Consider the following 13963-nt stretch of genomic DNA (forward strand, 5'->3'; position numbering starts at 1 on the left):
TATTTCAGTTCGTTATTTTTCAAATTGTTTTTACGTCTGTAAAGATGCACATTAAAAAAAATTGTCGCAATTCTATTACATTAACATCTCAAATTAAGTTAAAATGAATCGTATCATTAGCGATACAGTTAGTTCAACTGAAGTTAACAACGAAACAGACACAATATTCATATTTACATGTTAAAAAATCTAATACTTTGTCATCATCCAAGGAATTCCCGAGTAAAGTCTAACATCAAAATGAGAAAAAATTGAAATCTGATTATGATAGCAACATCAGATTGAAATCCTAATATGATATCGACTCATCAAATTTTCAATTAATATCACATTATGTTATCATTTTGCTTTTTAAAGGCAAAAGTTTTGTGAAACTCAAAAAACGAAAATATTAAAATCAACAACTTAGTGAATCCATTGAAATTGAGCAAATTTCAAATGGAAACACAAAATACAAAGTTAAGTTTCAATTGAAGAATTATTCCTTCAATCCTATGTTGCCTTTTACAAAAATGCTTTGATATCCTGCCGAGATCCTGCGGTTGACCGCAACGAAACCGCGACGAAACGATTTTTTCAACAATTTCTAAGTTTTACGCAAATAATGCTTCTTCTTTTTAACCACGAAAATATTGGTGTCAAACCACACGTCTGGGAGGCATTAGATAAATTGGCGATCATCGGTACCACGTTTGTATGAAGCAGGTCAATCTGAATAGTGGCTTTGGCATTCCCATCTCGCTGATCGTCTGCCGTATAAGGAGCTTATTTCAGAATTTGATATGAGAAATATATTTAACGTCATCGATTTCCTTCTAGATACGTTAAGTATCCGATACTGTAACAATTTTTGCGTTCAGTTTAAAAAAAAAATGTTTCGATATTTGTAATCATACGACGTCGCAAAGTTCATTCCAAAGTTTTTAGACCATTATTTTCAGTGCATCCAAAAATCGGGGACCTGGATGACGAAAATAACCTACCCGCCAAACCCGTTCTAAAAATACCCATAACTTTATATCCAACAGTATGGAAAAATTCATTGTTTACGAAGTTCGAACATCGAACATTGAATGTCTCAGATTTCAGAACCTAGAGCTAATTCTTAATAATACTTTAGGGGCTTAGAGGAGCCACCAAGAAAATATATGTTTAATTTGTATATTCCTAAGTAGTCCACAAACTGTGTTGAAGACACTCTGAAAAACAATTCTCATTCCTAGTTATAAATGCTTAGAACTTCATATACTCACTGACGCTAGATACTACAAGAACTATTTAATCAATCATCTGATAGATTAAATAGTTCTTGTAGTATCTAGACTTTTTTAAAGAAACCGTCTAACTAAATCTTCATAATTTTGAGTTACAGGACTAATTCTTCATCAAATGATTGCAAATTATAAATTTACACAAGAACTAGAAATTTACTGAAGAGATTCTGTTTCTATCTGTGGTCAGAAGCGAGATAATCATTCTTTGTCCCAATTAGTCAAAAAAACATATGATCTGGGATACCTTACTGCCGAATTCCTAATTCACGTTCCCTGTGTTGTAGGAGACGTCACTATAAAACGTTCGGTCTTCAGAGCCTCTAAATTCGTATTTCAAAGTGATTACATGTGCGAGTTGTTTGTGATCAAGTAGATAACTCAACTTAATATTATAATGCTCGAATGCTACAGATTTGAATATGAGAAGGACAAAGAGAACATTTTCATACTGTGCTCAAATAGCCACACTGTTATTCACGGAGGATGCGAGATGGAAGCGACGCAACGAGTGTGCACTAACAGAAACTACCTGCATACAACATTGTGAAACAACACTGCTTGTCATATAACCGAACATTTTCCATCTCCTGATAGCTAGCACTTACAGTCCATAGCAATCGCAAAAAGTTCGCATTCCAAAACACCTAAGTTCGAAACCGGATTCTCTCCGCGGTAGCGTGGAGGAGATTGCATGAAATCTTTTTTTCGTGCTTGCGACTAATATGGAGATTGCATAAAATCTTTTTTCTTGCTTGCGAGTAATATAGCCTAAATGTATACTATCCCGGACCTTTTTTGGCTGTTCTATTTTTAGATTATGCTCGTGACGTGTCATTTCGAGAAAATCTACATCATATTAAGTTTTCAATGTGCTTTCACTGAGAGCAAAACTAGTTTCCAGTTTGATGTCACACAACATTTTTTTGCTTTCAATTTTGAACTTTTAACCGTTAATACGACCAAAACGATGGCAAATTAAGTAATCGATATATACGAACAGCACAACATCATTCTCTTTTTAATCTCACACTCTACTCGGGTTACGGCATGCTTAGATTTACGTCAAATGTAAGTTTCATTGTGTAATTAAAACAGTTTATAAATATTAACAAAACTTGGAAGTTTTGATTAATAACGATCATTTTTACATCAGAATATCGCTTTTGAAGACACGAGATACGAGATTGTGTTGAATTGCGAAGTTTTAACAAATAATTGGTCATTTGAAGATTTTGTTCCCGCATGGGTACCAGAACCCCTCATGCGGTTCTAAAACCGAAAAATAATCTTGGTTCATGTTGAACCGTTAAGTGGCTCTAGCAGTGTAACATAAATTGCTAATGAGTCGAAAATGATAATTAAAAATAAGTTATTGGTAACTGTACATTTCGTTCAAAATAACCGTCTTAGAGTATGAGGGAATCATGCTTAGAATTTCATGTTTCCATATCACGCGATCGACTTGTTGTAAACAAAATCACTAGGAGCAAATTTATAACTTTTTATTTGAGAAATCATAATCTTGTAATGATTTGCTTTAGTCTTGGTAAGACGTAGAGCCGTCATGAGGTAGTTTTAAATGACAAATGACAAGCGAATGCAACTATGTATTGAAAACTGCGAAAATGTTACCGCATAGACGAGACTCAAACCCGTAGCTAGCTCCTAACCGGGGAAATTGTTTTACCAATTAAACAACCCTGCATATGAAAACACATGAAGAGATAGCCTAATTGACTAGAAGAACTTAATTATATATCGTTAAGTTTCTTGGTTTTAGAACAGTTTTTGGACCAAGCGCACGCAAACTTTTCTTTTGTTAATTCTGTAATTTCGTTATTAGCTCTGTAATTTCGGACACCATGCAGCAGACCCATAGAAATTCTAAAAAACTTTCACTCTGTAACTCCGAAACAGGAAGCGTTTCATGCTATACTTTTTAGTGAGTTATAAACGTTACGAGCGTTTTTTTTTTGTAAGTTATAGGTTTCACGATGTGTTACATGCGTTAGTTTTTTTGTAAGTTAAAGACGTTACGAAGCGTTACATGCTTTACTTTTTAGTTAGTTACAGGCGCTCGTAACGTCTATAACTTACAAAAAAGTAACGCTTCGTAACGCTTATAATTCACAAAACAGTAACGTTTGTAACACTTCGTAGTGTTACAAACGTTACTGTTTTGTGAAGTATAAACGTTACGAAGCGTTACTTTTTTGTAAGTTGTAGACGTTACGAGGCGTTTCATATATTATTTTTCGTGAGTTAAAGGCGCTACGAAGAGTTACATACGTCACTGTTTAGTAAGTTATAGGCGTTACGAAGCATTACACGTGTTACTTTTTTGTCAGTTAAAGGCGTTACGAAGCGTTACATGCGTTACCTTTTAGTGAGTTATAAACGTTACGAGCGTTATTTTTTTGTAAGTTATAAGCTTTACGAAGTGTTACTTTTTTGTAAGTTAAAGGCGTTACGAAGCGTTACATGTTTTACTTTTTAGTCAGTTACTGGCGTTACGAAGTGTTACAAACGTTACTGTTTTGTGAATTATAAGCGTTACGAAGCGATACTTTTTTTGTAAGTTATAGACGTTACGAAGCGTTACATACGTTATTTTTCGTGAGTTAAAGGCGCTACGAAGCGTTACATACGTTACTGTTTAGCAAGTTATAGGCGTTACGAAGCGTTACACGTTTTACTTTTTTGTCAGTTAAAGGCGTTACGAAGCGTTACATGCGTTAGTTTTTGTTAGTTATAGGCATTACGAAGCATTACATGTGTTACTCTGTTGTAAGTTATAGGTGTTACAAATTGTTACATGCGTATTTTGTAGTAAGTTATAGGTGGTACGGAGCGTTACATGTGTTACTTTTTGCGAGTTATTACGTTACGAAGCGTTACTCATTCGTAAGTTACAAGCGTTACTTTTTATAAGTTTTTTACGTGACGAAGCGTTACTTTGTTGTAAGTTAAAGACGTTATATGCATTATTTTTTTGTAAGTATAGGCGTTACGAAGTGTTGTATGTAAGTGACAAACGTTACATGCGTTACTTTTTATGAGTTATAGACGTTAAGAAACGTTACAAGCATTACTCATTTGTAAGTTACAAGCGTAACGATCCGTTATTTTTTAGTACGTTTATGGCGTTACGAAGCGTTACTTTTGGTAAGTTACAGGTGTTATGAAACGTGACATGTGTTACTCTGTGTAAATTTTTGGCGTTACAAAGCAATACATGCGTTAGTTTTTGTGAATTGCAGGCGTTACGTGCGTTATTTTTTTGTGAGTTACATGCATTATGAAGTGTTACATGCGTTACTTTTTTGTAAGCTAAAGGCAATACGAAGCGTTACATTCGTTACTTTAAATAAGTTTTAGGAGTTACAAAGCATTGCATGCCTTACTGTTTTGTGAATTATAGGTGTTACAAATCGTTACATGCGTAACTTTTTTGTAAGTTTTAGGTGTTCCAAAACATTACATGTGTTACAATTTTTAATGGTGCAAGCGTTACGAGGCGTTACAAAAGTTACTCTTTGGAAGTTTTGTGTATTGCGAAGGGTTATATCTGTTACTTTTTGTAAGTTATAGATCTTGAAAGGCGTTACAATAAATTTGGCATCCCAATTTTAAAATATTGAAGAGTCACTTATTTGCAAAATCTACTGGAAATGTCAAATTTGTTAATTGATTAGAAATGATCCTACAACGACATGGAATACACTGATCAAAATTAGCACGATGACATATCTTATCGAAACGAAAACTTCTATCTAATTTTGAAAGAAAATGAGCATAAATATTATTGGAACAAGATCCATAACTTTTATTCCTGTAGCTAAAACTTCTGCCTGTATCTCCTGCTCAGTAAAACTGTCTATTCTATCCATGAATGAATCATTAGTTCTTTTCTTGATATGAGAGTATTCAGTAAATTGAAATGTTATTTCACAAGATCCAACGGTTTCAATATTTTAAATGTTACTGACAGCCACGTACCCAGAAGGGAGGGGGTCTTTCATTTGAAATTGGACGAGCGGTCACTCGAAAGTTTTCGTTGCATAAAAATGCATCTTGAACTGTACCTACTGGAAAATTATGCAACAATCATTAGCCAAGAAAGTAAACTAAGAGAAGCACGTGCTTGCTCATGTGGATTTTAAAAAAATCAACAAGACATGAAACGTTTAGAGAGACTAATATATGTTATACAACATATATTTACTAATTAGTGAAAATTTCTAACGCACGTCAAAGTCTTTTCACACTGAATTTTATGTTGGAAGGAGTTCTGCTTTATTTTTAACTAACTCATTCGTGGTAAGCTACTGACTTGAGAAACAGGTGTTTCGATACAAGTAATGTTAACTAGTTACCAAGCGTTTTCTTTGAAATATTTGGAATGGAGACGCATGGCTGTTCTATTAGTGCATTACCAATCATAGGAAGTAAAAGCGAGATACACGACTGATATATTTTAGATCTAACTCATTTGCTATTAGCATCTTTACAACATCATATCTCAGAAATTGGAGAATCGATAAACATACATACTTCGAGCTCAAAAGTTGACGATCTGGAAAACGATCATTGGAACGGCTTCTTTCTTCGGCCACGATGCCTGGACAATGTCGGCAAAAGGAAAACGTGTTCTTTATTTTAATTTTTTAATACGCAGATTGAAGATGAAACGTGAAGACGGCGTATGGATTACGAAATGCAACGGCTGCTTGAAAAATAATCTGTCGTATTAGCATAGAATTTGTTGCAATTTTATCTCGTTTTGTATTAATGTGTGCTCCCTACTAGAATACGAAATTTCTTCCGAAGCTCGTAAAACTTCGGACAGCCGGCTGTCAGGAGGATCGCTATTAATTCATACATTCAATTCATTGTGTTCTGTTTTTTTTTTGCAATAGACAGCCGTAATACTAGAGAGATATCACATGACCATCATCAATCGATCAACCACGTCTTACGCGATACGAAGTAATGCCACTATCTACTCTCTAACCACAACAAAAAAAAGTCTGAACTATATTTACATCCGTCCTAGTTAAGCACAGTCGCAAAAAAAATATCTGAACGATTATAAAATTCCCGCACGTGTCTTAAACTTAGCGTTTAACCCGAATAAAAAAAGATCAAACGTTCCTTGTCTATCCCAGTTTTTAGTAAGGAGAAATATAAAAAGATTGTATATAAGAAAAAAAATCTCTAATGTCGTTTTCGTTTTTCAACTGCACTACACCGGTGTAGTGTTACACCATGGCATGAATAAACGAACAAAAATGATGAAAACATAAACAGTAACCATTGACTACAATAAACGATTCCATTGCACAAAGCTACACCAAACTTTTGATGAGTGCTACACCAGTGGTATCGGTGCAGAAAAAGTGTAGCACTGATGTAGTGCAATTGGTAAAAACGAACGGTTTTAGTGCAGCTTTCGCTACACCGCGGTCCACCGTGCATTTATCACACCACCTCAATACGAAACAGCAGCGCGCAAGCAATAAAAAGAATGCGGAAAAGTTTATGTAAACTTTTTCAAATTTCGGTTGTTTTGGCTGAAATTTCATAATTTTGAGTTGCATTTTCATATTCTTTGTGAAATTCTACTACAAATACTACTTTTCAGTTCTAAAACCATCCCCGCGTGGAACGAAACAGTAACCGTTTATATATTCCAAAAACCAATTACGGCACGACAAAGCAAAATTTCAAAATTCTAAGAATACTTAGCTGTGATAAATTTGATATCGAAAACTTAAGTGTTTTTAGTTTTTCGAAAATCGGTCTAGTTTTTGAATATTTGATCAAAAACGCGATTCGCGCATTCCGCTACATTTCACCTTAAGAATTCGTTTCTTCAGTTGTCAGTAAAATGGAGTTCGAAGCAAACTGGCTTTCTGCGGTGAGAAAAGTGACCAAAAAAGATGTGCGGAACTTGATTTAAGTTGTTAAATGAAAAACCTGGCAACACGGTTTTCGCTGTAAAGGAATCTTGAGAGAATAGTTGTTCTTCAATAATTGTAAAAAAATTGATCTTGGATAAAAATTTTGAGTTTCTCATTAAAAATTTGACCGATTTACAGACATTCATGTGATGTCAATCATTGATTATAACTCGCTTTCCAATTTTTTATCTAAACGTTCCTAAGTCCCACCGAAGATTGTTTTGCCGACCCAAAAAAACGTAGCGGGCCCTACCCCTTAATGCTTTTTTGTAGTCAATCGTATTTCAAAGTGTTGTTCCTGATTTCTTTAGTTAGGATTACACAAAAAATACGTGATTGGCGATGTTGTTTTCAACAAAATCAATATTTGTATAATATCCGTTTCCGATTTCTACGCAATTTTGTCCATCTAATAAAATTTTCATACTTAAATTCATAAGCCATCAGTACAGATTCCAACAAGTAATCAATTTTTGTTTTCGTTCCTTTTCTAGGCATCGCAGGTCCGTCTCGATAAACCTGACCGACCTGAAAGTCTCGTATCTGAGGATATTGAGATACAGCAAAGGTATGAGAACAAGTTCCTCCATGCTGTGTACCACCCGTCAATACCTGACCACTGCCGGGCACCGCTTAACGCAGCTCTGCTGGCCGAGTGCGACAACAGCGGTTCCTTGTTCTCAATCCAGTCAGCACCGGTTGTGCCGACCAGTAACAGCTCCGGAATTCCCGATCCAATGCTGGCCATTGATCCGATGGGAATGGATGCCATTCGGGAAAGGCAGCGAGATTCTTACTCAGGAACGTGCACCGATCTTGGACCACTCGTGCTCCCTGGATATGGTGCCAGCTCCAAGGAGAACCCAAATGATACCCTACTTCGCCCCGCTTCTCTTGCGTTTGACACGTGTTTTCATGCAAATAAATCCCAGCACGGTAAGTATTCCAACTAGTGGAGAAGATATACAATATCTAAAAGCGATTTTTCTTTCAGTTGAAGCGCAACTTTCAGCAGAATTGGACGAAGACGACAATGAAAATCTATTGACTGTCTCAAGTCTAACCGCCAGGCCATTGATTGCAAAGTCTCGGGAGATTAGAAGCAAAAAGTAAGTATCGAAGTACAGAAAACGGGGAGAACATATGCTCGTGCAGTCAATATTTTTAAAAACCATGCTCATTTAACGATAAACTGAATGTGTCTTTAATATGAATACGTCGTATTCAGTACTAATATTTTGTTGTGTAGCACGCCTTTTTAATAATTGTCGTAGACCAATGCAGTATTTAAATAAATTCGTCCTGCTCGTAAAATAAAGCTTGCTTCATTTAGAATTGGAACAAACTTTTGCTCATATTGTGGCGCTCCTGGTGGACGGATTTGGAAGTTCTTGGCGCTCATGGAAGTACCATGAGGAGAACTCGACTCCGGGAAGGAATCAAGTCGTATCGAGCTAGCAAACAGCCAAATCGAACCATAAAACAGAAAAGTGTGGTCAAAATTCGTGCTCGGAAACTATATGACCAGGTGCTGACCAAGTTCGACGGGTGTCTTCTGATGGACGATGAAACCTATGTCAAGGCTAACTTCGGGCAAATCCCAGGTCAAAAGTTTTACTTGGCAATGGCTGGGGGGGGATTTTCCAGCCAAATTTAAATTTGTTCTTGCCGACAAGTTTGCAGAGCATTTGCAGCAGCGGCAAAAAAAAACGAAAGTTTTCGTTACAAATAAGACAATGACATCGAAACTATGCCAAAAAGAGTGTCTCCAAAAACGTATTTTGCCGTTCATTCGATCCTACGACCATCCCGTAATGTTTTGGCCAGATTCGGCAAGCTGTCATTACAGCAAAGTCGTTCAAGAATGTTATGCAGAGAAAGGGGTCCAGTTTGTTCCGAAAAACCTTAACCTACCCAACTGCTCCCAGTTCCGCCATATTGAGAAATACTGGGCAATCATGAGAAATACTGGGCAAAGGGAAACGTTGTCAAAGACATCAATCAGATGACGACCTGGTGAAATAAGATAGCTAAAACGATGGACGAAGAAGCTGTGCGCCGCTTAATGAGCCGTGTTACAGGAAAAAATCGAGGATTCCTTCGAAACCGTGACGAATAATTTTATCCGTATTTTTTCTAAAAAGTATGAAGAAAACGCTACATTTGTGTAAAAAAAGATCTTGAATTCAATAATAAATAACTGAAATAGAGGCAATTGTCTTTGTTCCAATTCTATCTGAAGCAAGCTTTATGTATGAATGACCGAAAAGTTTATTTGGATGTTGAGGCGCCTTATCTAACTGTTGCGTGATAAGATATTCATGAACACGTTGAATATTCTGAGAAACTTCTCACTTGCTCAAATATACGCCTAAAACACATCGTTCAAGTAGGCTTGACAAAGAGAGTTTCACTTTTTTTTACAAATTTCATATATATTCATCAATGTATTCTCCATGACGAGCAATAAAATTGTTCCAAAGGCATTCCAACATTTCTACACAACGTTTATAAAACGATTTCTCCTTAGCCTCAAAAACGAGGCTAAGGAGAAATCGTTTTTTTTTGCGAGATACGAGGCGGACTCGCCTGTGGGCGCCATGTTCGCAAAAATGGATGTTGCCAATGATTTGTTCGGGAAATGTGCGAGCTGAAAATCTTGTTAATATGATGTCTAATAATATGCTCACCTGCTAATCGATTTCAGTCATCGACTGAGCGAGTTGAGTAACTGGGTAACTATTTGAGCAGAGAAAACATAGTCTCAATATCGTAGTGCCAAGCAATCAGCAGATGAACATTGAGCACATGTCAAATATTAGAACCCACTGAGAGACGATTTGTGAGCTCTGCTCAGGGACATCTCATTGAAGCATTTAATTTACTGCCTGGGGAGCTCATTACCGTATGTTTCATTGCTAAACTGCCAGCATGATTAATTAGAAATGAAAGGTGCTTAATCCACCTAGCAGTAAGATGATACCTTGTTTTATCCATCCACATATTTTCTAATGTAAGGGTTATCATTTTGAATTCAATGATAGTGCTAAATTTCTAATATAAGGTTTAACACATCACAGTCGAGCAATTATATTTTCTTGCAATCATTTAGAAATGATTGTGTTGAAAATTGTGTCTAATTTTGATTCCAAGCGTCATTTCATCGTCCTTCGTACAAAACCTCAACTATTGGGATATGGCGAAAATGAATAGTTGACGGATTGTTACAATCTTCGACTTGTTTGATTGGTATTACGATATGGTATCTAAATTTTAAGTTTTTTAGTTGTAAAGCTCAATTGTGACAGATATTGTCAACAAACTGCAAATTTTGGAATGAAAGTTTGTATAACTCGGCAAGTAATCATCAGATCTGTGAAATTTGCCTTTCGGCCAGGGAGAAATCACCCATCACGATGCTGGTTTATTAGGTCTTACCTCTTCGGTGGTAGCGAAGAGCCTACAGGCAGGGTTGCCACATTTGAATCTGCATTTTTCAGAAGAAAAATCTGTAAATCTGTATCGGGAGCTCAAAACCTGTATTGAAAATCTGTATATAGAAGTGATAAGAAATCGAAGCACAACGGAATGAAAAGTCTTTAGAACCCAAATTTGAAAAAACCAAAACTTTTCTTAGTCTGAATTTTATGATGTTGTAGTTGAAAAAACGCTGGAAGTAGTTTTTGCGTTTTAGCCTCTCGAAATAATGATTTGACGAAAAACTTTCAAAATCCAATCTGAAAGTGAGAACTTAGTCTGATTATTTTCACTTTCGTTCATTAGGTATAATGAAATTAACAATCTTTCTTCTTTACCTTACGTTATGGCCGAGGCCATCAACTTTCCATCTTATCAGAAGCAATTTTTAAAAGCATACGCAATTACGCTTTATTAGCAGATATGACATCTGTGTTTACTGTCCTTAGCATACTCTTTTATATAAATTTTATCCTCTTTTTAGAATTAACACACAATCAGGACAATGTTTTCACTTTGAAAAAAAAATCAATATTATTATTCAATACATTTTAACTCGATCATTATACAATTTTTAATCCACGCTATCAAAAAACTGTCAAATCGGTATTTTTTGCCAAAAATCTGTAATCTGCATATACAGAATCTTGGTCACAAATATATCAGAAAAATCTGTAAAATGCAGATTAATCTGTATATGTGGCAACGCTGCCTACAGGTTCGTAATATTCTCTTCTGGTAGCCCTCTCAGCAGGCCGTTCAATTTTGTTGGTATTTGAGCGCTTGTTGAGCGACATATTGCACGAAATATTCGTTCAATTTGCTGGAACGGTTTGTTGTTGTTTTTCCTCTTGCAAAAATAGTGTGAAAATTAAGTATTACCTTTACATAGAAAGAAAATTTGTTGTTATTCTACGTGAAGTAGAAATATTGTGCAGGTATGTAGTGTTAGTTTAAAAAAAGTGGAAAAAACTTCAGAAATTCTGCAGTAAAACTAGTCCAACGGGGCTCCAAGTGTTAAAAATAGCTTAACAATGGACCTCTGTCTGCCGGGTTTGTTGAACGAAAAAAATGGCATTCGGTTCAACGGTCTGTTTCAAAATCGGCAAACGAAGGTCCCGTGTTGGCCTCCCGTTGAACGATTGATTGGACTTTCATTGGACCAATGATCCAACGTATTGGACCAATGAAGGACCACCGTTGAACGTTGCTCATTGCTTGCGTGTGTACATGCGTAACTCATTATATTAACCTTGGGAACGTACTATTCACTCGACGAGGGGTACTAGGTGGGTTACTTTTTGCAGACTTTATAACTTTAACCTTCTCTTCTAGGTGGATTACTGACAATTTTAATTATATCAAGAGAAGCGGACAATTCTAATCGAAAATTTTTCTGAAGACATTTAGGCACCAAAATCAACCTCTGAAGCGCAAAAAAAACGCGTTTTGGTGTAATTGGGACCACTTTGCACTGCAATATGGGGGAAAATCACTTATACAAAAATAACGATATCTCCGTTAAAAATGAACGGATTTCAACAATCTATGAATTGTTGGATAGCTATTACCGTGCGGAATCTAAGTCTAGAAACATATTCTGTATTGAAGGTCAACTGTGACAGATATTGTCAAAAAATTTTGACATGCAACTTCATATAACTCAAAAGTAAGCATCCGATCTCAAAAACATTCAATAGCGTTCAGGGTAACGGGAAGAGTTTTCATTTGCGACTGGTTTGATCGAAATCGGTCCAGTCATCTCTGAGAAATCGACCTCTTTGTTGAAACACACACACAGACCCACACACACGGACATTTGCTCAGTTTTAACCAAACAAATTTAGAAAGTTATGTTTTAGTGGATTTTTGATCGCGGACTTTTCCGTGTATTGACAAAAAGAATTCTTCCAATGTCCATTGCCAACCCAAACCCAAAGTATCATTTCTGCTTTAATACTTTCATACATCTTGTACATGACAGTTAGGGATACTACGAAAGTATCATTTTATTAATAGATACACTCAGTTTTCAGGGTAGGTCATATGTTTAAACTTTGTATGTCGAGTAAATGAAATGTAATTTTATTTTTCAGAGAAAAGCTTCAATTGAGACGTCGAAAAGAAGTATGCACCGACACGAGCAGCGAGGACGATGGATATGGCCCACCGGATGGGGGCTACGGATGGATCATCGTGTTCGGCGCCTTCTCGGTGCAGTTCTGGGTTGCTGGATTGGTTAAATCGTACGGAGTGTTGTACGTCGAAATCATGGAAAGCTTTCCAAACTCGTCGGCTACTACGGCTTCATGGATTCCGGCCATCTTATCCGCTTTGTGCTTAGCTTTAGCTCCAGTGTCTAGTGCTCTGTGTCAACGCTTCTCATGTCGCATAGTTGTCATTCTCGGTGGAATATTTTGTGGGCTCGGACTCACGTTGAGCTATTTCGCTACCAGCTTGTATCATTTACTGTTTACCTTTGGAATACTCACTGGGATCGGAGGTGGATTGTCCACCACTCCCGGAATTGTCATAGTGTCGCAGTATTTTGAGAAACGCCGAGCTTTGGCCAACGGAATCACTATATCCGGAACCGCCGCTGGAAGTTTCATATTTCCCACTATGATTGAACGACTAATCTATTCCTTTGGTTTTCATGGAACTCTGCTGATTTTAGGTAACCGGTGATTTGAGTTTCAATTTAAGTATTAAACGTGAAATTTTTACTTTTATCAGGAGGCTGTATGCTACACGTTTGTGTATCCGGAGCTTTGTACCGTCCGGTAGACGAGTATGCGCAAAAGAAACCTACTCAATCTAAAGAAAGTGTTCCATTTTCCTCGAGATTTGACTTTAAAGAAAATCTCGGACATCTCAGCTCATCAGAAGATCATCTCAGTCGACGCTGTCTAGAAGATCTGTTTCTTGATGACGCCATTCGGGATAAAAATCGCAACAGTCTTAATATCGACAGCAAGTTCGGTAAGTTTGAGAAGTTCCGAAATCAGAACGATCGCTCCGGAAAGAATCTTACACGCTTCATAGTACGTGATCCGGAAGCGATTGTTGTGTTTCTATCATTTGAAACTCACATCTTGTAAAGGCGTAGGTATAGGCTTTTCTTCTGTAATCTTAAGTACCAGGGTTCAATTGGCTTTCTGTTGCAGCTGTTAGGGCCGAAATTCGCGAAGTTCGAATAAGCGTGTTTTTCTTGTTTAGTTTCTTATGTTCATTATGTCGGAGAGCTTA

General features: G+C 36.6%; 1 protein-coding gene across 2 annotated transcripts in view; it reads left to right on the forward strand.

Annotated features, from left to right (window-relative positions):
- LOC131438618 (uncharacterized) overlaps nucleotides 1–13963 on the forward strand; it is a 77029-nt gene that overhangs the window by 26916 nt on the left and 36150 nt on the right. For both annotated transcript variants that reach the window (XM_058608748.1, XM_058608747.1), the window contains exons 2-5: nucleotides 7732–8173; nucleotides 8232–8346; nucleotides 12811–13391; nucleotides 13451–13696. In XM_058608748.1, the coding sequence (XP_058464731.1) occupies nucleotides 7732–8173; nucleotides 8232–8346; nucleotides 12811–13391; nucleotides 13451–13696 (1384 nt within the window). The remainder of the gene's footprint in view (nucleotides 1–7731; nucleotides 8174–8231; nucleotides 8347–12810; nucleotides 13392–13450; nucleotides 13697–13963) is intronic.

This window comes from Malaya genurostris, chromosome 3 (genome assembly GCF_030247185.1).
Source record: "Malaya genurostris strain Urasoe2022 chromosome 3, Malgen_1.1, whole genome shotgun sequence".
Taxonomy (NCBI): domain Eukaryota; kingdom Metazoa; phylum Arthropoda; class Insecta; order Diptera; family Culicidae; genus Malaya; species Malaya genurostris.